Here is a 27634-nt window from a genome sequence, read left to right as displayed (position 1 = left end):
CACCTTAAAATGCCAGTGTTACTAGCAAAAGATTTTTGTTCCCCACAATAAAAACCAACCCTAGGATCTTTAAGGTCCTGGTTAACAAAATTTTCACGTGTGCAAAATTCGACTGAAATAAATATATTTCTCTCATTTATCATTCCCACCCAGCATTCCTGTTCTCAGCTAATTTTAAGGGATATAATTTCTAAAATTAGGGCAAAGAGTAAATTTCCTGTGTTCTACTTCAATGCTTTAACTCTCCTCCAACCTACACAGCTGTGGAGGATAAGAGAGCTGCCATCTGACTCCAAGCATGGAAGAAACAATATTAGCACACGTTAGTCTAATCATCTGCCACTTAGGAAAGGTGTGCTGCTTTCCACCTCTACCACAGAATTAAAATGTTGATCAATGAAGCCATTTCAAATGGTTTTAGAGAAGGATCAGAGATAACAGGCTAGATAGCATACATCTCCCTGAACCACTAAACTTGGTTAAATCCCTATGCAGCACGGAAGCCTCCCTAGGTCATTTATTAGTTATATTATCTGGAAAGCATATTGGATGCTGCTCTAAGATAGGTCTACAATGCCCTGGTTGCACACACAAATGGCTGTTTTGAGTATAATGCAAGGCTCTATTTCCCTTTAGCCATAAGAATTAAAACAATACTTATCACCATACATTTGATATTACTTCCAATAAGTACAATATTTATTAAACATATCTTCAGTTGTTTTGTTACATAGTGTGCAACAAATTACAATATTCTGCAGCCACAAATTATATGCAGAGTATGAAGAAACTATTAATCAGATAGTGTAATCTTTCCGTTTATAACTCTACGAGGAAGAACTAGCAAATCAGATCTTACATATAACATCTCACTAAACTTTATGCATGGAAAGTGACAGACACTGGTTGTGCTGTTTGATACAAAATGGCTGAACTTCATCTTCAGAAGACTAAACCTGACATCTAAACATGCCAATATAAACATCAAAACAAAATATATTCTAACCAACCACGGGAAACAGTCTGGTATCAGGAAAGCAACAAGGATTACACACATTATTTTATAAACCAGCACACAAAGGTTTAAAACAGTTCTGAAAATGAAGTTAGCTGTCTTGAGTCAAGGGAATAAAAAAAAAGTCAGTATTGACCATTTACAATCTCTGACCTTTGTGGAGACGGTAAGAATCTGTTGTAGTGCAGCTACATACAGTACAATTCAGGCAATTTTGTTTTTTTCACTTGGGTTCAGATTGCAAATTCATTGCTGTGAGAAAAGGATGGAGGCAAATTTTAGCAGCAACCTCCACCTGACTGCTTGACCGGAGTGCTCTGAATTTTAACATTGGACTTCTCTGCACCACCAGCTGTTGCTCCAGGACCCATTCGCTTTTTAATCTCAGCTGCCATTGTCATGAAAGACTGTTCTACATTCGTTGCATTCTTAGCACTGGTTTCCAAAAATGGAATTCCAAGGGAATCAGCAAATTCCTAAGAGAATATATAAGGCACAATTAATTGAAAAATCTTTTTCACTTAGTGCATTTCATCATCTGAAATGGGGATTGATGAAGGACTAAGTTTACTGAATCCAAGTAGACACTGCACAAATTATTACTGTCAAAGTATTCTGGCGCATGTATTTTTAAAAGCTAAGGCGGTTGCGGCCATTGTGTGACTCCATACCCATATATAATTCAAATTCACCACCTTCCAATTCAGTTTGAAAATCAAACTTTAAACATACCTTTGCTGTTGTGTAGTCTACTACTTTCTTTGTGGTCAGATCACATTTGTTCCCTACCAACAACTTGTTGACGTTTTCACTGGCATAACGGTCTATTTCCTGCAGCCACTGTTTAACATTATTGAAGGACTCCTAAAAAGATAGACATTTTAAAGAATGATAATATAGTTCTGGACACAACTGTTCTAATGAAGCAAGTGATAAACAGACGCATCTCTCCTGACCTAAGACAAGCTAGTGAGACAATCTAGCTACAAAAAAAGAACTCAATGCTGGGAAAGAAGTAAACTGACATACTAAAATGATACGTACATAAATAAGAAAACAGAATTTTAAGGCTTGAGGATGAAAATGCCTTATCTAAGAGGGAAATACAGCTCAGCATTAAACTACAGCTCAGGCAAATCGAATTGTTTTGGAGTATGCCATTTATATGCACTATAAAACCTGGTTTTTGAAACGTGACAAAATTTTGGTTTATGAATAAGCCTACTAAATGTGAACTACCAGAGATGTCAAAAATAATTAAATAAACGGGTCCAAAGTAAAGATGCTTGTTTTCTTTTCCATAGTCATATTTAAGGGAGGAAATTTTCCATTTTTAAATATTACAAGTCATTACTTGAGATTTTTAAAACTAGCAACATTTTTTTCCTCATGTTGATATCACTCACCCAATACTCCTAATGGTGCTGAATCTAGTCTAATTCTAGCTGTCTCCTAATTAGCTATGATTTCATAGTTGAGGTGAGATTTAACATCTCCTACAAGAATTATATATTCTAATTTTCAAAGTTCATCTTTCATTCTTTTCTTTGATGGGCAAAATAAAAGGACCCTGAAATTTTCTAACTTTCTGATCAAAAGAACAATTATGGCCCTCAGACCACATTCTTCACACTACCTCCACATCCCCCTACCTTCTTTCAACAGCTCACCTTTAGCTACTCACTCTCCTCTTAAAATCTTCCTCAAAGCTCATCCTATTTCTGAACCACATACTCCACAGGCAGAAGCCTCTAATCTTACTTTTGGCAATTCCGACAGGTCTAATTACCAGGCAAATTCCTGTTAACACTTGGCACCAAAAACACAGTATAAGTCAAACAATCCCAGTCCCTACACACTCTTGACAAAATGATCAGTTATTTAGTTGATAATAAATATAACTTGGGTCCCTTGAAAGCAAATGTAAAACCAATTACTAAATTTCCTATTTACTAAAGGAAAATATTAGGAAATTTTGGTTGACCCATTCATTAGGTGTTCAAATGATGTAGGGGAGAAAAATAACAATGTACCTGTCCTTAAAAGGTAACATTGGTTTAAAACGTTTTTTATGTCATTCACTTCCTTAGGGGTGGACAAAGTTTTCTGCCATATAAATGATACTAATGGCTTATATGTAAAGTAAAATAGTCTGCTATTTATCAAATAGTAGCTTACTACTTTGTCAGTATAACACAATTTTTCCTGGAGCTTACCTGATCTGTAACATCATACACAACTATGATGCCATGGGCTCCTCTGTAATAACTGGAGGTGATTGTTCTAAATCTTTCTTGGCCTGCTGTGTCCCACTGTTATAAAACAATCAAGAAATCCAAACAATTCCATTAAAACAGAGTTGGGGAAAAGGAAGGAGGAGGGAGAACAGTTTAGTTTACATAGTTGTGGATTACCAGGATTTGATATAGAAACATTAGCTCTCTGTGCTCACACTACTAAATTGCAGGGTAACTGCCAAATACCCGAAGGTTCAGAAAAGAAGGTAGTATCTAATTTAGCTTGCAGTAATGCTACCAATACTATAATTATAAGCTCTTTGAGATCAGAAACTGTCATACTTTTTATATTCTCTACAGCCTTTAGCATTGTGCCAGGCTAGTATGAATGCACAGACAGGCTGACTTGGTTTTAGGAAAGCTACTGGTCTACTAACACCCCTGTAACACAGTACAACTCTCACACATAAGACAGAATTACTTGCTAGCACAATTTATCATCATGGAAAGCGCTGACAGGACCTAATGCAGATAACCACCCGTCAAGACAGCACTTTAGCCATCTCTGGAACAATTATTTTAATCCCAGGGAAAACAATGTAGGTAACATGATTCCAAATACTTTTATAAAATTCATTTTAAGAGCACTTTACCACACTTCATTCAGGCTCCAACACTGGCAACAAATAACATTGCTACATTAAAGTTCTGGGTTAAAAAAAAACTATTAAAAATACCAAGGGACTCCCTGGTGGCACAGTGGTTAAGAATCCACCTGCCAATGCAGGGGACACAGATTCGAGTCCTGGTCCAGGAAGATTCCATATGCCACAGAGCAACTAAGCCCGTGTGCCACAACTACTGAGCCCGTGCGCCTAGAGCCTGTGCTCCGCAGTAAGAGAAGCCACCGCACCTCAACGAAGAGTAGCCTCCGCTCGCAACAACTAGAGAGAGCCCGCGCGCAGCAATGAAGACCCAATGCAACCAAAAAAAAAAAAAAAAAAAAAAAAAAATCAAGAAACAGATTTTTAAAGCCACAATTTTAACCAGGGCAATGAGAATTTTGTTTAAATTGCTCCTAGACAATGTCCTTTTCTTAAAAAAAATTGTTTAGAAAAGCTACCTGCCCCACTAAAAAATACCGGTAAAAGATAACATCTTGATTGATGGGGAAATAACAGAATGAGTTACTTAATGGTTACCATTAAAGAAACAAAAACAAAAAGTGGACTTAAAGCCTAAGACAAGTGGAGATTAAGATGCAACAGCCTTTAGTGGGAAGGAATTGTAAAGTTTTGGAATATATCTGTGAACTTGACATTGATCCGCACTAGTCCTAGATGGCAAAAAAAAAAAAAAAAGTTCAGGAGCACTCAGTGAAATCACTTCTTTTTCTAAGACCCAGCCAACATAGAGCTGTTAAAAATAAGCTTTAATTTTGGGGAAATTTAAATACAAACTGGATATTAGATAACATTAAGGCATTAGTGTCAGTTTTGTTAGATGTAATAATGGTGGCTACATAGTAAAATAGAGATGCATAATTAGTATTTCTGGAGTAAAGTATCTATAATTTAACATACTAAGGGGGGAGGGCGGGGAGAAGTAATAATGAAGCAAATAAGGTAGTATGTTAACAACTGTTAACTTAAAACAAACAAAAGCCACCATAGCTTCATTACCTTTTTCGTCCAAAGTACTAGCCTATGAGAGTCAGGAGACTATCTAGATCTACTGTATCAGTAAGGAGCCTCAAGTCTTTCAGGATATCCTTGGAGAAGCATGACCTCTGAAGCCAAGCCAACGTGACTTCAAAACATCTTTAGCTTCCTGGATATTTAACTCTAGGGAGAGTCACCTAACAGTTTCGTCGTCTATAAATCGCAGATACCGCTCACTTTGTAGAATTGCGAAGTTTAAATGAACTAATGCTTGTAAAATGCCTAGCACAACGCCTGATTATAGATGCTGCTCAATAAAATGTTAGTTCCCTTCTCTTCTCTGCCCACCAACCCCTTTCACAAAGATAGCACAACAACAGGAAGAAAATGTTTCTGAATAAATGTTAACAAAGAATTGTAGCTGACTAAGCAATGGCATCCAAAGAGCAAAACTTCTGAGGTCTCCTTGCCACTTGAAAACTCTGCTGACTCTATATCCTAACAGTACCTTCCTCTGTAATTGGTCACCCTTTATGTACATAATCCTCATTACCCCTCATAATCACAGGGTAACTGATTTTCCCATGTTTGTCTCTCCCACTGAAATGGGATCTCCTCCTATGGGGCTGTGTTTCATTCATCCCTGCAACCTTGAATCTACCTGAATGTCTGTGTAACGTATGCATTTCCATAAAGCTTCGAAATTGAATAAACCATCACAGAAAGAGGCCTTTCATGGTATGGGACTACACTCTGTACATGCCCCGCACTGCTGAATGTTCTGTAATCACCAACTCTGATAAAGACTCAGATGGCACACTTGAACAGGAAAAGCAGAAAAGATAATTAAAATATAGATAAACGCAATCATTTTGAAAGATCCAGAAAACTTGGAAGGGTAATTCAAACCAGGCAAGATGAAATGTAACAGGGTTAAAAGTAAAATCCTGCATTTAGATTTTTAATGCCCTAGTCACAAAATATAAGACTTAAAATCAAACCAAAAAAAACAATCAAAAACTTTAAGATCCAAACTAGTAGGTAAAATGGTTATTGAGGCAGCAAATGTAGTAAACGCAGGTTTTCTTTTTATGTCCTTGAATGGGCCAATGATGAGAAAATGGCATGAGTCCCTGAAGTGTGAGAGGAAAAAAAGAAATTCAGAGTCCGAATCAATAGAGAATTTACCCCATGTAGTCACACAGGCTGGATTATATCTTTGTATTTGATTTTAGGAATCATATTTTAATAAATGACACGTATAAAGTGTAAGAGCAACCCAAACCCAAATTGTAAAAGGTTCTGAAAACATGCTTCCAGAAAGGAATGACCGACTTCAGAGGTAGAAGGTGTGGTAAGATCAATCTAAATGGCAGGCTGCCAATAGAAAAGAAATTAATCTCTATCAGGCAGCTACAAAAGGCTGAGTAGTAAGAGACAGAAGTTAAAGGAAACTGGCTTTGGCTCAAAATAAAGAATTAATAACTAAGAGGTTATTTATAAATGGAACTAGCTGCTTTGAAAAATGGTGACCTTCTCAGAAATGTTCAAAAAAGGCACCAGATAGGGAAAGGAAATTCCTACTGAAGATGAAAGAAGACTGAGTGAGTGACCTATAAGATCCCTTCCAGCCAGAGGAAGTAGCAATATATAAGTGTTTCACAAATACATACCCAAATGTTATGAAGACCAATGACCACACATAACACAATCATTTCACATCAGTAGTTACAGGCTTGGGTGCTTCTTTCTGAAATATTCTTTATGGTGCCAAGCTGGCACTCTACATATAATGGGAAAAATCAATATGGAAGATACTCTGTTCACTGGTTGAAAGTATTTCAAGGTATCTCTGATAACTACATCCTTGCAAGTCCTAATTTGGGACATCAAGGGTGTTGGTCACTTGTATCAAAATCCACAGTTCTTTTGTAATGTACCTTTCTTTTCCTTATCAGAGTCACATAAGAGAACAAAGAAAAAAAATAACCTATCAAATATCCACTCGTCTGGGTGTGTCATATCATCAGTAACAATTGTATATTGCCTAAAAGTTTACAAAGGGCTTTCACATACATTATCATACACACATACACAGAGCTATAGATTTGGTTCTCACAACTACCTTATTAGTAAATCAAGCATTATCACACTCATTTTAGAGGTAAGAAACTGAGTCTCAGGAAAAAGACTGAAGTAAGTTAAACCCATGACTCTAATAAATAGCAGAATGAAGACAACAAATCCAAGTTTTCTGACTCCAAATTCAGAACTCCTTCCAGTTCAGGGTGTTATCAATTCTATATAAAGAACAGTCACTTGTTTTCTATGTTACCTCATACTAATAGCCAACTCTAAAAGATACTCAGAGATTTTTTTTTTATGACCATAGGTATGTCCACACTGGTAGTAGCCAGACCCATATTAAGCTTCTACTACAACTGCCTACTTCTAATTCAGGGTTGAGGATATAAGGATGGATAAGGGAGTGAGGATGGCACAGGGACACAAAATATTGAAAACAGAGAGCTATGGGTTACTTGGTTCTGCTAGTAACTGTAGGCAAGTCACTGAATCTCTTAGCATCCATCTTCCGAGCTGTAAAATATGTAAGAAAAGCTAAGTTCCCTTCCAATAAAATTCTACTTTTCTACGAAGTTGGTACATACTATCTAATAAATACTCTTCAACTAAACCACATATGAAGAACCTCTCCTAGGTTTCTTCGAATGTTCCATAGTATTCAGCACAATAAAAGACATACGAAAATTGCTCAATATACTTCTGCTATAAGACAAGGTAAACCTCAACTTAGACCCGTTACACCACACTGATAAAAGCACAAGAAAAAAAAAAGCACAAGAAAAAGAACTAGGACCAAGTTTGACTTAAAAACATGTATTTCTCTGCTTTATGAATAGAAAATTCAATGAGGAAGGTAATCTTATATCATTTTTAATCTAAACAATTCTTATTCTACCACTGTCATTAGATGAATGATTCTTAAGATACTTTAATTTTGTTAACATATTAGTAACAAATACACTCTAAATTTACCAAAATAATTTCCACAAAAATTTCTAGTCCAAAATTACTTACTATTTGAAGTTTGATTGTTTTCCCATCTAACTCTATAGTTCTTATTTTGAAATCCACACCAATTGTGCTGATATAGCTTTCTGTATATGTATCATCCTGAAGGGAAAGAAAGCTAACAATTAAAATGAATGTTCAATAGAGTAAATAAGAAAATATAAAGTTAATTTTTATCTACAAAGCTGATAAAGTTTATAAGGCATAACATGTTGAGAACAGCCACTCCATCCTCTCCTGCACTCTGTTCATGTTCTGAAGACAAAGTGCTATTTAACAATGGTTTCTTCTTAAAACATTTTTTTCAATAGCTATTCTTTATTTTTCCAAACATCTCTTGGCAAATTCTTTACATACATCACACAGAGAAAGGTTTTATATTTTCAATGATTATAAAAGATTTTTCTAATTTTCTAATCAGTGGAACTCTTGCTCCTCCCCATCCACTTATTCACCACAAAGCTATGATCATGTCACTCTCCTGAAATTTTTTAGAAGTCAATTTTACTTCTTAGTTTTTTTAAACAGATATAACTCACATACATGAAATTCACCCTTTTAAAATGTACAATTCAGTGGTTTTTAGTATATTCAGAAGGTCGTGCAACCATCAGCACTATTTAATTCCAAAATTAATGGCTTCATTCCTTTTCATGGCTGAAAAATGGTACCCTGTATGGATATACCACATTTTGTTTATCCATTCATCAGTTCGTGGACATTTGGGTGGTTTCTACATTTTGGCTATTATGAACAATGCTGCTGTGAACATTTGTGTACAAGTTTTTATGTGAACAATAAACTTTTAAACTTTTTAGATTACACCTTTTTTTTAAAATTGAAGTATAGCTGATTTACAATGTGTTAATTTCTGCTGTTCAGCAAAGTGATTCAATTATACGTATATACAAATTCTCTTTTTTTATTCTTCTCCATTATGGTTTATCACAGGAAACTGAATATAGTTCCCTGTGCTATACAGTAGGACCTTGTTGTTTTTCCATTCTATATGTAATAGTTTCCGTTTGCTAACCCCAAACTCCCACTCCATCCCACCCCATCCTCCCCTCCCCTTGGCAACAACTGTCTTATGTCTATGAGTCTGTGTGAACCATGTTTTGAATCGTGAATCAAACCAACTATAACACCACACTTCTTAGACAACTAGGGAAATTTATTTTGTTAAGTCCACAAATGTATTTTATAGGAAAATGTCCAGTTCTTAGAAATACATATTGAAGTATATAAGGGGAAAATGACACATTTGGGATCTGCATTTGTGGCACTCCCAACAAAGAGAAGGGGAAAAAGGATTAAATGAAGCCAGTGTGGGGAAGTCTTGATAATGCTGAACCTGATGTGTACATGAGACTGAAACAAAGATCACTAAAGAATAAAATGTGATCAAAGAGAGTTCCAAGTGGCTAGAGGTAGCTATGCTGACTTATCCTCCACATATATTCACATTAATGCATACACAGAATCACTGGATAAAAGGATACTCTTGAAGCATTGACTGCAATTTGACAAAATGCTCATCATTAAATTCAAATTTTTTACTTGTCTAATAAGCATCAGGTACTATAGAAAGTGGATAGAGAACAAAATGAATGCAATAAACGTTCATTCAGCACTCGTACATGCCACTTACTTTGTTAGAAATACTTATAAATGCTGTTAGAATTCTTATAAACCCCTAAATGACCCTCACTTGCGTGCCTCTGAACCACTGCACATGCCCTTCCTACTGTCCAAATTCTCAGTATCTCCTTCTCCCCACTCCCAAGCTTTATCCCCCTACTCCCCAGTCCCTGGGTCACATGAGAATTTTTATTCATTTTTCAATTCTGAGCTCAGGCAATACTGACTGTCCAAACATTCCCCAACTATTCAGCCAATAGTTAAGAGATTCTTCCCCCTGTACTCCCAAAGCTTATACATTTATCACACCTTTTGCAGCTTGTCTCTACTTCAGGGGTGTGAGAATCAGTATTTTCAAAATGCATCCTAGGTGATTCTACTGTGTAGGTAGCATGAAAACCTATGACTTAGGTCAATAGGCATCCTGGAAAGAATTTTCTTTGAAGCAAAAATACCTCAGGCTATAGCCATTTTCCTCAAGAGAGGCCAGCTTCTTCCCACCTACCTAGAATTGCTGATTTTTTTTTGAATTGCTGATTTAATACTAGGAATTATTCTTAATTTTAATTAATTAATTTTAAATATTTGCCAATTTAGTAAAAGTTAAGTAATATCTAACTTTAAAGTCCTTTAAATACAAATAAAATGGAACATTTTTTTTCATATTTATTGGCAATTTGTATTTCTCCTTTTGTGAATTGCCTGCTCATGTATTTGCTCATATTTCCATCAGGGCAGACATTCTTTTATTATTAATGTGTAAGTGTGCTTTATATATTGAGAATATCACCCCTTCCTCATATATATTTTTTTCCTAGTACCATTTGTTTTCCAACATTTTTATGTGCTCAGCATTAATCTTAATGCAATCAAATTTAACAATCTTTTCTTTCCTGATTTTTTTCCTGTGTTAGAAAATACTTTCACACAAGATTAAAGAGCCACCTAGGTTTTATTCTGGTACTTCCATGGTCTCATTTTTTAACTATTATATATAGTGAAGTTTTATACATATATATATATATATATATATGGGATTCATTAATATCACTTATATCATCAGAAAAGTCATATTAAGTATTTGAGATGCTGTCAAGCTTGCAGTGGTGAATTTTAAGTTTTCTAAAATTCTAATTTTCCTTTGAAAAGCTTGAATTTATTACAGCAGCAAATGCTGTTAGATATTTTCCTTGAAGTGATAATGTCTGTTCATCTGATAAAATGTGTACCCAATACTCAATGCTACGTAATTATAGTTTGTTAGTTGTTCTTTCAAGTAAAAAAAAAAAAAAAAAAAGTTCAATGAAAAAAGCAGCTAGTTTAGTTTAGCTCAAAATGGAAACAACTATACAAGTGCTTTTCTTTCCCTTGAGACAACCAACATACTCCAGTCTTCAGTAAAACTACTTTATGCAAACTCCTCATTTCTTCACACAGAATATTTAAAAAAAGAATACTCGAGGATCAAGATTTTATTAATTAATCATTTTTAGAAGCAACGTAAGTGTCCATCAACAGATTGAATGAATAAATGTGTATACATATACATACAATGGAATACTACTCAGGCATAAAAAACAAAATTTTGCCATTTGCAACAACATGGATGGACTTGGAGGGTATTATCGTAACTGAAATAAGTCAGACAAAGACAAGTACTGTATGATATCACTTATATGTGGAATCTAAAAAAATAAGCTAATGACTATAACAAAAAAGAAATAGACTCACAGTTTGTTCATAGAGAACAAACTGGTGGTTACCACTGGGGAGAGGGAAAGAGGGAGGAGCAAGATAGGGGTAGGGGATTTAGAGGTACAACCTACTATATATAAAATAAAAAGCTACAAGGACATACTGTACAACACAGGGAATAGAGCCAATATTTTATAGTAACTATAAATGGAATATAACCTTTAAAAATTGTGAATCACTATGTTATACACCTGAAACATATAATATTGTATATCAACTATACCTCAATTTAAAAAAATATGAAAAAAATTAATCATTTTTACTGTTTCATCAAAGACACTCTTAAATGAAAATGGTGTTTTTCCCCACTGTGAGTGAACAGAGGTAAACACCAGGATTGTGAGTATAATTTGGGGCTTAGCACTACTTCAACATGGTGCTAGTAAGGCACCGGCAGTTTTACCCACCACTGCTTTTGCATGATCAGAGCAAAGATCAACAGAGTGAAAAAAGGCAAATGTCTTTTGCCTTAGTACTAAGTAATTATTTACTTAGTATATACTAATGGTTTAGTGTTATTAGGAAAGTAGTTTTGATCTCCTGGACCCCAAGATGGTCTTGATAATCCCTACTGGTCCATACTCTTAAGAACCAATGATCTAGACAGTGAGAAGGAAAACATGCTAAATTTAAAGGCAGCTGATAAGACTATGAATAAGACTGTAGATTTTATTTATTAGGTTGAAAGTTACTTATCAGTTTGTAAATTTCAGCATACATAACACTATGCCATTTTCAAAAAAATTTTGTACCAGGCCCTGCTTTTTCTTTTTATTCTACTGAAGTTTTACTTGAAGATTTGTTTTCCATCAAGTCACTTTCAACACAGACCTATTATTTTCCCCTTACCTCACTACTTATGTTGGAATGAAACACTGATCTCCAAGAAGAGTATTAGACACTCTGACTTTATAACTACACTTTGCTTGAATTTCTTTGAAGAGCAACAGCATTTCTTCTATTTAAGAGTCTAGATATCACTGGGGATGTACACTTGGAGGCTTTATATATAATACATAAATTCTGGAAGAGTTAATATTCTGAATAAAACTGTTTAAACTTTTGTCTCCCTAGAAAACATAAACAGCATTAATTTCTTTAAAAGCATTTTGATTTCAACTTACTGCAAACCTAAGAAGGAGGCAAGACTTTCCAACTCCAGAGTCGCCAATCAGAAGTAACTTGAATAAATAATCACTGCAAAGAGAAAAAGAAAATCACATTAATAAAAAGCATATTGTATTTTAAGTTCTACAGCAACAAAAATATAGCCAAGAATAACAGCTCACTGAGGAAGACTACAGCTCCTGAAAAGCCCATGAACGGCCTAACAGAAGACCAAACTGCAACAAACAGCAGGAGCCCTTTTGATGAATCACTGAACATGACAGAATTATGTAAAAATAAGATAGGCAATGCCACCCATGATCTCTAATATCAGCTGAACTTCCACTGCCAAGCAATGAATGAAAGGAAACATAAGTGATATGCATTCTTGGAGGGCCGAAGACCTATGCTAGAAAAATCCCACTCTTCTGCAATATTAGAATACTGGGAGTTAACTTTTCATTGTTCTTGCCAATGAAACGTATCTCTCCTTCAAATTCCAATCTAAAGTCATTATTTCATAAGAATCCTCCAACGTAGGGCTTTTATGATCCTTCCCTAGCATCCACCTGGAATTCTCTCCCTTTAAAATGGATCATTTAACTTCTGAAAGTCTGTATTATAAATATCTTAAACTGGAGATGCAGTAAAATCAAAGGCTGTGTAAATGCACAACTTTCCCAACATTCTAAGCTTGTATTAAAGCATTCTTTGGAAAACACTGAAAGCTAGGCTACGTTTATGCACCTTTACCACTGCCAAACCTAACAAAAAACCATTCCCAGGCACGGACATATACACACTACCAAATGTAAAATAGATAGCTAGTGGGAAGCAGCTGCATAGCACAGGGAGATCAGCTCGGTGCTTTGTGACCGCCTAGAGGGGTGGGATAGGGAGGGTGGGAGGGAGATGCGAGAGGGAGGAGATATGGGGATATATGTATATGTATAGCTGATTCACTTTGTTATACAGCAGAAACTAACACACCATTGTAAAGCAATTATACTCCAATAAAGATGTTAAAAAATAAAACAAAACATGCCCAGGGATTCTTTCATGAACCTGAAGACAACAGACGGTCAGCCAACGGTCTCCAAAGGAATCTCTCATAGATTGTTCCCAACTCTGACCAATTCTGTATGTTCTTCTTTTTTTGGGGGGGGGGGTACGCGGGCCTCTCACTGCTGTGGCCTCTCCTGTGGCGGAGCACAGACTCCAGACGCGCAGGCTCAGCGGCCATGGCTCACGGGCCCAGCTGCTCCGCGTCATGTGGGATCTTCCCGGACCGGGGCACGAACCCGTGTCCCCTGCATGAGCAGGGGGACTTTCAACCACTGCGCCACCAGGGAAGCCCTCTGTATGTTCTTTTAAAGCAATGTCAAAATGACAACAAATCCAGAATTTACAGATTTTTTTTTCAGAAGATATACATGATTCTTAATTTTCTTCCTTGTGATTTAGTTTAAAAAAAATGCTATGTACTTAAAGTGAACTCCAAGTATCACTTGCAAATGAAGTGTAGATTACAATTATCAGATTTACATGTAAGCAAGATGTTTAGAAGTGATTATCTCTGTGAATATTAATCAACTGTTACCTAGGTTTATACAGTGATATGTATTACTTAAAACATAGCTTTCTGGTTTTACCGAATTACCATAGTACACTTACTGTTCCTAATTATACCTAAAGGAAAGAATTTTTTTGAAAATCCAAAGTGCCCTAGTCAGCAGCAAAATAAAGGTCACAGAAGGAAGTAAGCTTTTAAATAAGTCATTAGGAAGAGCTGATTGAAACATAGGATGAACTTAACAACTAACATCCTTTCCAGTTGAGATCCTAAGGAAAAAAGGGGGTAGTGGGGATAATGATTATAAAAATTTACTCTTAATAAATTATTGGTACCTAATACCAAACAACTTTTAGTCAATACAGTTGCTGTGCTGACTCACTTCAGTACTACTGATAGCTTTCTCTTTAATTAGACCAAATGAATTCTTAAGAATGCTGAACACTGAACATTAGCAATGAATTTACATTTCAGTCAGCAAGAAAAAAAATCACACCACCGATACTACTACAATTACTTAGTTTTTAACAAAAATTTTGATACAACAAATGCCCTGAATTTACCAGTTTCCCTCAGGACAGTGCCAGGCATCCAGTAAACACTCAGTAAACATCCTCTGAATCAGTGGTACTGGACCCCTTTACAGTAAAAGACAGCACTGGGCCCACATATGCTGCCTGTGGTATCATTCATTACCTTAAAGATCAATTTCTCTCTTTCAGAATAACCATAAGGCTGTAAAAAACATGAAAGCTTCCTAACTGTGCTACAAGTTACATTATGATTTCAAGGAAATTAGTAGTCAATTTTTTTTAAATTACTTTTCAATTATCATTCTTTTCAAATTTTACAAGCGGCATTATTTTGAAACGTTATTTATGAGTTCCTGATAATTTAAGGCTCAGAGCCATTGTAAATAACATGAAGAGTTGAGCACTCTGTTCCAAAATGAATCTTGTCAAAGAAGGCTATTTTGTTCTCTCGCAAACCATCAGCTTCACTAACACCACAAGAGACGTGGAGGAGAATGGCAAACAAAATCAACTAACAAACTTCTTGCCTTATTGAGTTCACACACCAGGAGACTGTGATCAACAGCATGTTACCTGCACTGGAACGTTTTAAATTACCTACTCCTATAGTACCTTATTTCTAAACTATTAATACACAGGATGTACAAGAGAATTCATATTTGAGATCACTTAAAGACATTTCTGTAACTATATTTATAAAACAGAACACAGTAAAAATGTTGATAGGAAATATACAAATCTAAAGTTAGAAAGCTCAATATCAGAATTTTGGTACAAAGAGTCAAGAATAATTTAGCAAACAGTAAGACTTTAAATGTATTTTTCTTTTATTTTCAAGAATTTGGATTAAGTTTTCAGTCTGCAATACCATTTTGACTTAAGTGAAAAAACTGAATTATATCAGTTGAGAAATCTTTATGTACAACTGTAATCACCACTCACCTAAATCAGATAGTTCTAGTAAATCCTATCCACTGTTCCCAATCAGAATTTCCTCAGGTCCTTTCATGTCTAATTTACTATGACAACGACACTTCATATTTTCTCCCCGTAAGTAGTCTGGAGTCTGTTTTCCCCACTCTTATGTTTAACATACCTATCTGTGTGAAGGTAAACTGACTTATTCATCCAAAATATAACACTGTGCCTTTTACAAAGCACTGTGCTAAGAGATCAGAGAACATTTTAATTTTGCGTTTTTAATCAGGTCTCTTTCATTGTGAGAAACACCTAAAGAATATCTATAGCCATACTTGAGTAACATTTTGGGCAAAATGCCAGAGAAAAAAATTTACAGGGACATGGCATGTTAAAAGGACAAACACCAACCTCAATGGCCAAGGCAACAATCTGAGCCACAAAGTAAACAATCATGTACTGGATTATAACCCAAAGAATAAAATAAATATCCATGAGTCCATAAGTGTATAAATCATTAACTAAATAAATAGGAGAGGAGAGACGACACTTCCTTACATGAGGATTCCAACTAATGCATGTAGAAGGGATGAGAGAAATAGAAAATCACTGGTAGATTAACTGCTACAGGCAAGATCCACTGATGAATGCTAAAATTAGTGGGTGAAACTTCAAGGAGACTTAGGATATTTGCACCGCCTCAAAATTTGTCCCCCCCAAATATTTATTACTGCAGTGGTTTTAACATATGCCCACAAATTCTTTGAACACTCCTCCCTCCAGGAAGTGGAGCTTAGTTCCCTTCCCCTGAGTGTGGGTTCTTAACGACTGGTTTCTAACAGTGTGTAGAAAGGGAAAAATAGTAATTTTACACTGGAGAAACCTGACAGATGCCACCTTTACTAAGTGATCAACGTGAACATCACCAGCAATAAGTCATATTGATATTATGTACCTTCTGATATGATGTAATGAGTAGAGTGCTTCACCTCTATGGTATTTCTCTCCAAATCCATAACCCCAGTCTAATCATGAGAAAACATCAGACAAATACATACTGAGGGAAATTTACAAAGTACCTAAACTCTTCAAAACTGTCATGGTCATGAAAAATAAGACTGAGAAACTCACAGACTGAAGGAGGCTAACATGACATAACAATTAAATACAATATGGTATCTTGGATTAGGTTCTGGAACAGAAAAATGACATTAGTGGAAAAACTGGAGAAATTGGAATAAAAGTCTATAGTTTAGTTCATAGTTTACCAGTGTTAATATCTTAATTTTGATAAATGTACCATGGTATATAAGATGTTAATATTAGGGGAAGCTGGGTGAAGGGTATACAGGAATTCTCTGTACTACTTTTGCAACTCTTCTGTAAATCTATATTTATTTCAAAATAAAAAGGTTTTAGAAAAACAAACTATGAGGACATTAGTGAAATAGGTACAATCTCGTTGAAAAGCCAGCCCCTGATATTTTTTAAACATGAGAGACATATTTTGTGTTTTCTCGAGTTAAATCAACAATCATAAATCATGCTGGATTCTGTAAAATAAAAACTTTGCTTTTGAGGCACAAGTATGTTTTGAGAATATTAAAGTGGAAATAATTCAGTGAGAAAGTAAGACAGTTAAGACTGACATAGATTAAGGCTCGATGGAAAGGGACAGATTCAACCTTTTAATAATTGGATGGTGGAATGTCAAATATGGTAGCAAGTGAAAGATTATTTTTGCTATCAGTTTCTCCTTAAGTCTACTCCTGGTCTACTTCAGCAATACTCTAGATCCTCTATTTCCATTATTTATGATCTGAACATAATCGTGATACTCATGCCATTTTTGCATGTAAGCATTAACATTTTCTATACCTTAAAAAACATCACTATTGAGAAAGCATGAAACAATATTTTTAAAAAGTTACCAAAACCCATTTTGACTCAAAATTCTATTTAGGTAAAATGTTTTCCTTTTTAATGAAGTTACCAAACTACATCTATAAAATATGAAGTAGGAGATGAATCTGCTTGTTGCTGAATCTAAAATACTACTCGGAATTCTATAATCTCAAAAGAGACTACTACATGATACCGTTATGTAAAAAGATTATAGACTATGTTTGTCTAGTATAACCCATTTTTGTTAAAAAAAATTTGTACACACAAAAGATTTGGGGAAAAAATGGACACTTCTAAATTGTACGATTACACTCAATCTTTTCTTTATATTTTTTAAAAACAGTCTGCAGTCAGACTGTATTACTTTTCTAACCAGAAAAAAAAAAGTCATTTGAGGAGAGGAAAAACTTTTAATCAATGATTTATTCAATGACTGAACAACCGTACAAGTTCTTTCAGCATACCTGTCCAAACACAAATGACATCTAAGTAGGTAGAGTAGGTCAAGGTTGTAAGCAGACAGCACTGGCACATTCCCAATATAGCCACAAAGATATGAAGTCAACTTTTTGGATTAAATAAGAATAAACATTTTTTTCTTCTTTTATGAAACAAAATTTGGATTACCAGACATAATTCACCTGTCAATGAATATAAGAGATAGTTGACTGACATTAACACAAGTTTCAACTACCCTTTGGAAACACACCAAGGAAGACAAAAGTAAACAGTGGAGAACTATATAATTGTTTTTATCCAAACAGTACCCCCAAAATACAAATTTCACAGTGTCAGCTATAAGTATACCTTAGAAAAGGCCTGCTATATTAAAAAGTTCAATGGAACCTAAATTTGTTCTCTTTCACCTAGAACAAGTTCACCTGCATGATAGGAATCATTTAGTTTTTATCTTTTTATAAAATCATACTTGAAAACACCCTAAAACTAAGCTCACATAACAAATTTAAAACAAAATCATGGTTATGATATTATGATATAGTGGCCAAATAAACTTGAATTCACTTTTAAACTATACACTAATCTATTAGTCTTTGGGGTATGGAATGATTAATAAAACTTGAGCTGCAATAATTGTGCTTGACATCTACTTTTCTTCTTCACTCACTTTAAGTATGCTCCACAGAACACAATTCAAAATTGACCATCAGGGGACTTCCCTGGTGGTCCAGTGGTTAAGATTCTGCACTTTCACTGCAGGGGCCGTGGGTTCTGGGCAGGGAACTAAGATCCCACATGCCATGTGGTGTGGCGGCAACAACAACAAAATTGCCCATCAGGCTGGATAAAAGAGGTAAGAACTTTTAGTTACTTCATATGCTTCTATATCGTTTGAATTTTACAGAGTACATACTACTTTTGTGATTAAATTAATTAAAAAAACTAAATAAACCTTCAGCTATGGACAAAAGCAGCCTGTTAGTCAAATAAACAATTACCAAGAATCTGAGAGGGCAACAGTCTTTCCTCCATATTTAAGAAAATAGCCAAGCAATTTTTAAAAAACTCTCCCCATAACTGACCCCTAAAACTACATTAAAAAAATATTTAGAGACAATAGATTAATTTTCCATGTTCCACTTTATCTCTGTTTAAAACAGTGTTCCAAAAATCCAAAGCTGGAATTCTGAAAATGAGGGAAACTTTGGTTGTTCCGAAGAAGTAGTAAGCCATACAAGAGGACAAGAGAGTAAACGGTCTTACCACATAGACAACAGCAAATATTTAGTGAAAAACGCACCAAGGAGGGGCTGTAAGTGTCCATACCTCCTTACCTTTCAAAGCCTGCATGGGTTTTAGACCTGGAAAGAACTGTATTTGAATTCAGGCTTCATCACATACTAGCTACAAGATCTTGAGGTAAGGTACTTAATCTATCACCATGAGGCTCTATTTCCTCATCTGTAAAAAGGTTCAATTAGCGCTCTCTACCACCCAATTAGGCTCTGATCAAGATTATAAATATTGCCTCTAAAGCATTTAGCACAGTGTCTGGCACAGGGGCACAATAAGTGGCAATTATTATTATTTTTCCTTCCTCCCTCCAAATCAGGATGCAACCTAATGAAAAATCTCAAGAGCTACAGACAAAAACTTTGAAGCTATTTATCCAAAGTTTCAGTACAGATGATGGGTGACAAAGTATCACAGGAGTTTACCAGTATAATCTAAAGTAAAAGTGTAAAAATTACCAGCTAACAGTTATAAGTACTATGATCACAACTCCCAAAGTCTAGCAACACATGAAACAGTAACACGGTCTGCAGCAAATGTGCCTGCCTCTCCAGGAAGAGACAGGCATTCTCTGCTTTACTTGCTTTTCTCACAGAAAGACATCCATGACTTTAAGGCCCCAAGTATAAGTATTCAAGAATAGTCATGAGGGTAGAAAAACTGAGAATGGGTAAGATAATTAACTTCAAGCCTAGAGAAGCTTTGAATATCAACCCAACACAAGATGTGAAGAAAGTCAAAGGGCCATTCACAATACATACCTCACAAGCCCTTCTTAACATTTTTAAAAAGGCCTCTCCAATCACGATTTTTAGACATAATTGACCACAAAAATGCTAGTCGCCTAATTAACTGGCTTAATTTTAAATTCCTAGAAGTTAACCACACACACTAAACTGGAAACAGCATACTTGGACTGTAAAATCACAGGCCCTTGAGTTAAAATTCCAATTCTGCTGCTTCCTCTGAATGCCCCTGGGCAAGCCATTTAACTCTTCTCTGGCTCTGATTGCTGTAAAATTAGGACACTATTTCTTCATACTATTAGGGGAAATAATGGACATACATAAAATTTCTGAGTAGTGGTGGGAACTCAAATTGTTATTTGTTGACCTTATCCCAAGACTAGTGTCAGGGCTTCTGGAAAGTCCTCCTCAGTGCTCTGTTCCTCTCCAGCTAAAGCAATATAACTAAAACTTTGTGTTAATAATAGAAATCCTAGGCCCCTTCTTCAAATCTTTTGCACTATTATGCCATCTTATTCTTTAAAAATATCACAAGATTTAATTTCTGCTAATACTGTTAAATTGATTATGCTTGTTTGAGCCTGAGTCATCTTAACTGGTAAGCACCTGGGAGCAAAGTCCGTGTTTTATAATTAAAACATAAAAACCCCTCAACTCCTAGCACAGTCTAACTGATAGAAGAGAAAGAAAGGGTTGGCTATTTTCTTTACCAAGCTTTTTTTTCCAGGGAAATCAGATTGTGTGTGCATGTGTGTGTGCGTGTGTACATTCACTGGAAGATTTTAAGTATCTGTATTGAAAACATTTTTCAAATAGACAAGGTCAGAGATCAATGTGTAATGATTAAATGTGTTAGAAAAACATTAAAATTGAAACCACCTGCATATATATATATTACATATATTCTTACATATATTCTAACATCCCTTACTGGAATACACGTGTCAACTCCTGCATAGCACTGTACAGTTTACTCTTGAGACTCAGAACTGAGGTGGTACTAATCACGTTATAAAGAAACAGGCTCAGGGCTTCCATGGTGGCGCAGTGGTTGAGAGTCCGCCTGCCGATGCAGGGAACACGGGTTCGTGGCCCGGTCCGGGAAGATCCCACATGCCGCGGAGCAGCTGGGCCCGTGAGCCATGGCCGCTGAGCCTGCGCATCCAGAGCCTGTGCTCCGCAACGGGAGAGGCCACAACAGTGAGAGGCCCGCGTACCGCAAAAAAAAAAAAAAAAAAAGGAATAAATGCCCTAAATCAAGTTACTGGAAAATATCTATGGGCAGAGTAGCAAGGACAAAGAACAATTCCACTTAAGTACTATTGTTAGTCAAAGAAAATACATTCAGACAAGTTAAATCCATCACCGTTCCTAGAAAACTTCAATTATATAATTCACTCAATTTCCTTTGTAAAGATCACTAGTTTGAGATGCAGACTGCATAAAATATCCTGGGTAAAGACCCTAGCCAAGTAGCTGGCACAAAGAGTAAGCACTTGTTAAATAGTAGCTATTATTATTAAAAATAATGTTTCCAAAGAGTGGTCACCTTTGTAAGCAAAGGTAACACTACCTGTCAGAATTGGGAATCTATAAACATGGAACAGAGTAAACAACTGGAACCTATCAACAATCTTGGATTTAATAAAGTGGGGTGTTCTGACCAACTGAGCCATCAGTCACAGAAGTACCAAGGAATATTTCATTTCCTACCTCTCCTTTGTACCCTATTTCTTCACATGTTTAAGTCAGTAAACAAACCAACAAACACTTGTTCTCTTTGTTTCCTAAGGCCTCAGGATTATTTTTTTCCCCAAAATATCATTACACCATTATCCTTTTATAATCTGAAACATCACAGGGTGGTTCCAAAGAAAAGCCAAGACTCTGGTTTTTTTCCCTAAATTCTATTCCAGATATCAAAGAGGCAATCTCTTCTCAGCCCCACCTTCTACAAGAAAACAGTGGAATAGTCTGACTGTTCCCCTCTCCCTGTAAGATTAAAAAACAAAAGTAGGGGGGACATTTTCGGTTTCTCTTCATCTTAAAACACTCAAAGTATTTTTTAGCAAATCTTTAAAAATCTCAAAATCTTAAAAAGCATTTTATTTAACCCTGTTTTTATATATTAGGAAAGAGACAAGAGTAGGTAACATTAGCAAAAGGAAGCTATTCTTAACTATCAAAAATGAAACTTAACTATTACAACTACAAATAGTAAAACCATCATATATGTACAATCAAAAGTTGCCAAGGAGAGAAAACACACACGGCCAAAGGACTGCTGATAGGATATGAATCCAGCAAGATGCTTAGCATTTGTTAATCATAATCACTTAGATAAATCACTAAGATTGCTTCTAGAATAAAAACTGAAATATTAAAGAAATTGCTCAGAAAGCAAAATTCTCTTTAAAAGTCAACTAAACAGTCGGCAAGAGAACACTTGATTCTGAAGCTCTTTCATCTTTAAGACAAAACAAAAAAAACAAAAAAAACCTTGAATATGTAAGAAACCGTCAACATCTTATACTTTAACCTAATTATGATGAAAAGGAAGAAGAAAATTTTAAATGCAAAATTTCAGTTTCTTTCAATGATCCTTCAAGATCATCCATTCACACAAAACTCTTAAGATGGAAAGTCTATATAGCTACTGGTAACTTACATTACCCAAAGAATTACATACATTGATTCTCTACGGACATTAAATAATCATATTCTGAATAGTGAGAATACCTCTTCTTTAAACTTCTTTGAATTTCTCAAATCATTACCAACACTACGAAAAAGTCATCAAGGCAACCCACAAAAAGAAAATCTATTTTTAGTTGATTTCTGCTTCTTTTCTAATAAAAAAATTCTAACTAAAAATTATGTAAAAGGCAGTAATGATATACTTATTAATGAAATTACACTCTGTCAGACAGATAACAGAACTGATTAACTTGTTTTTACCTTTAAACCCTTAAGTTAAAAGACAGATTTATTCAAAGCAGAGTGCTGACAAAAAAAAAAAAAAAAGTCAGATGTTCCTTGAGTCTACCATAACAGAAAACAAAGTTTAAGAGACTGACTAAAACTTAAGCCATGATATTTTAAAAAGTTAAAAACAAGGTAAGTTTTTTTTTTAAACAAATTTTTTCTGCATTAACCGATGGATCTAGCCGATCCAAAGAGACTACTACATATAGTTCTTCCCACCGTAGTTAACTGGTATATTCATGATAGGTACACCTACTTTATTCTTAACACACTCCTTGATGAAACGGCCAAACTTATTTTCTTGACACTAAAAAAAAAAAATCTGCTAGAAGCTAATGGATTACGAAAAATGCTTCTGATATGAGAATAATGTTAAGTACTTCTTAAGCAGTGTGCTGAAATAATCACTGCCTGCTTTACCACCTAGCTCAGGAAAATCAAAATCTTTCCTCAAATCTCCAGAAAAAAAAGAAAGCTCTGATCCTTTCCATCTACTTTTTCCACCGCTCACATTCCACTTCAGTTGCATTTTGTTTTTGTTTGTAGCATTTGTAATTCAAGTGAGTCAGTCATTACCCTTAATTTCTACCATAAAGATAACCCAGGGCCATCATTTCTCCCAAATCAGCCAAATAACATAGAAAGTAGTAAAAGAAAAAGCTTAAAATTTAATCATTGATTGACATATTTCTTATTCTCCTCACTCCCAAACCAAAAGCTTACAACTTAAAGATCATAAAGTAAAAGCATTCCGTAATAAAGCTACCAACAGGTAATCGTATGTCAACCTATATAAGTCTAAAATCCTGTTCATTCTGAGAGAACCAAACTTTTTCTTTTGTCAAGAACACATCTTCAGTACCAAATTCAGCAGCACCCATAAAGCAGATTTTGAAAGTTTCTAAAAGGATTAAGATAAATAGTAGATGATAAACCAAAACAAGGAACATTTGGGGGTGCACCTGTAAACATTACCTAGTATACTATTATTTCAAATTAGTATATAAAGTGCATGCTATAATATACATGTATTATAATGTACAATATTGTACCTGGCATATAATAAGTGGCCATAAATGTTAGCTATTAGGATAACACTGTGGAATCATGAAAGGCATTCATCCATTAAAAGTTTTAACTTAAGAAAAAAACATGCGACTTTAAAGTTTAGAACAAGGTTTTAAAGCAAATGGACTTGTGTTTGGGTGATTAAACTGTAAGAATTTCCTTCTTTTCTCTATTTTCCAATTTTTCTCTACTTTTATGATGGCAACAAACTTTATTAAAGATAAAAAGAAGAAACCGCTGAACTCAGATTTCTAAAAATCTGCTTGCTGGTTGCCTTTGTGACCTTCTGTAATAAAATACCACCTCCTCTCACCTTAGTACTTTTCACTAGTGCTTTTCCAAACATTTTCCCAAACTCCTAGGTTATTTTACTTAAGAGACAGTCTAGAATATAAATACAGTAACCCAGGTACAGGCACACTCAAGGCCATAAAAATATACAAATGATTTCTGGGACTGATTCTGTTGAGGTCATTAATCTAGAGTCCTCAAAAGAAAGAATGGTTTGGCACTCTATTTACTTAAGAATTACTACCCTTGCCATTTATTAACCATTCTTCTTTCTTCTTCTCTCTTGAACAATCCTTCTCACTCCCACTGCTTCTCCAAATCTAATGCTAGTAACTCCCTTACTGGTTTGTTTTCTATAAAGTCTTTCTAAACCCTACTAGCCAACCACAATCCCATACCTCCTTTTAAAATCTTGTGGCTCCAATCCATGCCACACATCTGGAACTTGCCATACGTACTGGTATTCAACATATATAAAATCTATTTTTTATATTCCATTATAAGTTCCTTGCAAGTAAGGATTATATTCCTAAATCCCAGCACTACTGGAATGCCTCACATAATGATGTACACCATCTACAGTGCTCTTACAGTTTACCAAATTGTTCTATATATACTTGAGCCTCACAGCTACCCGGATAGGAATAAAGATGACTCCTATTTTACAAAAGGAGAAACAAATTCAGAGTCTAAATCATTTGTCATGGTTCTGTCCAACTAATCTTCAAGATCTATTTACAGTACTAAATATATGTAGCAAATTTAAGAAACTCCTGAACAGAAGACAAACCTCCATAAAATGGAAAATCCATGTGCTTTACTGTTGCCAAGAACTACTAAATTAGGGACCTCAAGTTCAACTCTGCCCAACTATGCATAACCAACTTTGTCCTTGGAGCCCTTGATAAAAAACTGCCAACACAGCAAATACGACACTATTAGAACACTTTCTTCAACTTCTTAAGGTATATAAAATTTTAATAAAATACTATGACTTCTATTTAGAACAAAAAAAAGGGACATTTCAGCATCAAACCACAGTATTACAAAACTTGAAGTCAGAATGCATTTTGCAAGAGCCATGTGACACACACATGACAGTCAGCTAAACCCATGGGCGGACCTTTTAGGGGAAATGTTCGGCAGTAACTGACCAAAGCAGCAAATAAATTCAACATTTAGGTCAAATACTGATCTTTGCTTTAAAAAATTCCTCAAAGCCTTCTGACACTATAGAAGAATACCAATTAAATCTCCTTCAATTATTCCTTAATTTCAATATGCAAACTGTAGAAGGATGTTTTTAAGGGCCATTAAGGAGAACCCAAGAAAGTCTTCCCAAGGAAAGTGAACACCAGTTCCCAGGAAAGGTGCCAGGTGTGTCACATCTGCTGTGGTGACTTACTGAGTAAGCAAGAAAAAGAAATGCATTAACTTTTCATGACACGTCATGGAACCTCATTCCCTATCTGCAAGCATTCAAGTAGGTAATCCAAACCCTACAGATCTATCATAGGGCCCATTCGTTTCTCTTTCAACTTGAAAGCAAAGTCTTCCTTTTAGTTGGTAATATCACAAAGATGTCCCTAGGTTTTAGTGCTGGTGTTTTGTTTTTCCCTTGACCTACACATGGCAAAATGACTGTAGTGTCCTCAAAAAAATAAAAAATTCTCACAAATGCCCAGGTTTTTGGGAAGGCAATGGGACCGCTGAGTTCGTAAAGAGCTCCAGGAAAAAACTAAAAGAGAACTAAAAATTTTAAATCTCTTCTCACCATCTACCCATTCCCCTAAATCCCACGCAATCCTGAAAAGCATCCATATTACCTACAACCTGGCGCGGAGGGTGGGAGAGAGAGCCAACAAGCTCAAGATTTGCAAGTAACGCTGGTTTCCACCCCGACGGCTCTGACAGCTCCGCAGACCGCGGGCGCAGGGTCTAACAGTGTCCTCTAGGAGAGTTCTCCCACCCCATCCTCTCCCTCCCCTTAAAAACAGGCCCTCCTTCAAAAGTCACTGCCTCCAAGAGAAGCTACCCCTTCCCACGACCCCACCACCGACTCCCCGACACCCCAACCCCCTTACCAGACTGCTCCTCCGCACCGGCCTGGCACTCAGGCCAGGACTCCAACCAGACCGGGTCCAGGCCCGGACGGCTCACCCCTCCGACCCGATCCCTCCCCCCGACCGCCCCTCCTCCGTCAGACAATGGGGCCCGACTCCCCGCCGCCAATCTCTCCTGCCCCATCACCCCCACCTCACCCCGGCCGAGGCCCCCGCCTCCGCCCTCCTCGCCCCCTCTAAGCTTTCCCAGGCTGGCCCACGGACCCAGCCGACCAGCGCTCTCCTGCACTCACTATTCGGGATTCATGCTGGACATGTCACTGCAGCTGCCGCCGCCGCCACCGCCGCCCTTGCTGCTGCAGCCGCCGCCCTGACTCTCCGCGCCACGGGTAGTCGAAGGGAGAGGAATGAGATACGCTGTTCCGAGAGAGCAATCGTCTTCCCTCCACTCCGTCCCCTTAGAACACAATCAGCAGCAGCCACCACTCAGCTATCGCTTCCACCCAAAATGGCCGCCGGCGAACCAGGAAATAGGAAAGCCTTAGACCAAGGGGCCTTTACACAGCCCAAAGGGCGGCCGCACCGCGTGGCATGCCGGGAAAGAGAGTTGCGAGCGTCGCTGCGGGCGCTGGGGAACGACGGTACGGCGCCGCGACCCGGACTCAGCTTCCCGCCAAGCCCCGCGTTTCTGGCGCACGCGTACTTGAGAGGTTGTCGCCCGCCCTATTCCCCCCCTCTCCCAACACCCCCCGCTCCGCCCCTCCCTGCTCCCCTCCCCTCGGACTCGCTGGCTAGGACTTCGCTAGGACTCCCCCTAGCGGATTGGCTAAGGCCGAGCGGCCCTGGTGATGTCATCAGTGAGACGTGGCAGCCAGGCGAGTCAGCGCCCCACGGGGGAGGGGAGGGACTGAGGGCTGTGCCGGCCGCTGGCGGAAGAAGGGGGTGGGGATCAAGGGGCCCTGAGCGGCGGGGAGAGAGGGGTTGGAACCCGAGGGACCGCCGGAGTGCCTAGGCGGAGGGAAGGTTTGCCTCCTGTGCGCCTTTTGCTGGCCTGACCAGCTTGAGGCTTGAGCTTCCCGGCTGGTCCCAGGACCTCCGCTCTAAGGATGGAAGAAGAGTCCAGGGGCCTCTGCGGAAAACTTTGGGTCTTTGGAAAACACGAAGCCGTTCTTTCAGTTCTCTTCCTCACTCACCCAACCCCACTGGGTCTGGTCATCGACCAGTGTTGGCCGCAAGCACTACCATTTTCTTTTTTGATCTCTTACCATTCCCTTTCCAGCCCCTTTCTGAC

At 36.9% G+C, this 27634-nt stretch overlaps 1 protein-coding gene across 1 annotated transcript; it reads right to left on the bottom strand.

Moving 5' to 3' along the window:
- Positions 1-1127: 1127 nt before the first annotated feature.
- On the bottom strand, positions 1128-26865 carry RAB1A (RAB1A, member RAS oncogene family). The gene is made up of 6 exons (XM_060169876.1): positions 26637-26865; positions 12527-12599; positions 8013-8108; positions 3232-3327; positions 1748-1879; positions 1128-1491 (listed from the first exon to the last, which is right to left on the bottom strand). The coding sequence occupies exons 1-6, from the start codon at positions 26657-26659 to the stop codon at positions 1294-1296; spliced, it is 618 nt and encodes a 205-aa protein (XP_060025859.1). The 5' UTR covers positions 26660-26865; the 3' UTR covers positions 1128-1293.
- Between the last annotated feature and the right edge of the window lie 769 nt (positions 26866-27634).

The sequence above is a fragment of the Lagenorhynchus albirostris genome, chromosome 13, assembly GCF_949774975.1.
Source record: "Lagenorhynchus albirostris chromosome 13, mLagAlb1.1, whole genome shotgun sequence".
NCBI lineage: Eukaryota > Metazoa > Chordata > Mammalia > Artiodactyla > Delphinidae > Lagenorhynchus > Lagenorhynchus albirostris.
The sequence above is the reverse complement of the archived record's forward strand: the minus strand, read 5'-3'. Positions and strand labels throughout refer to the sequence as shown.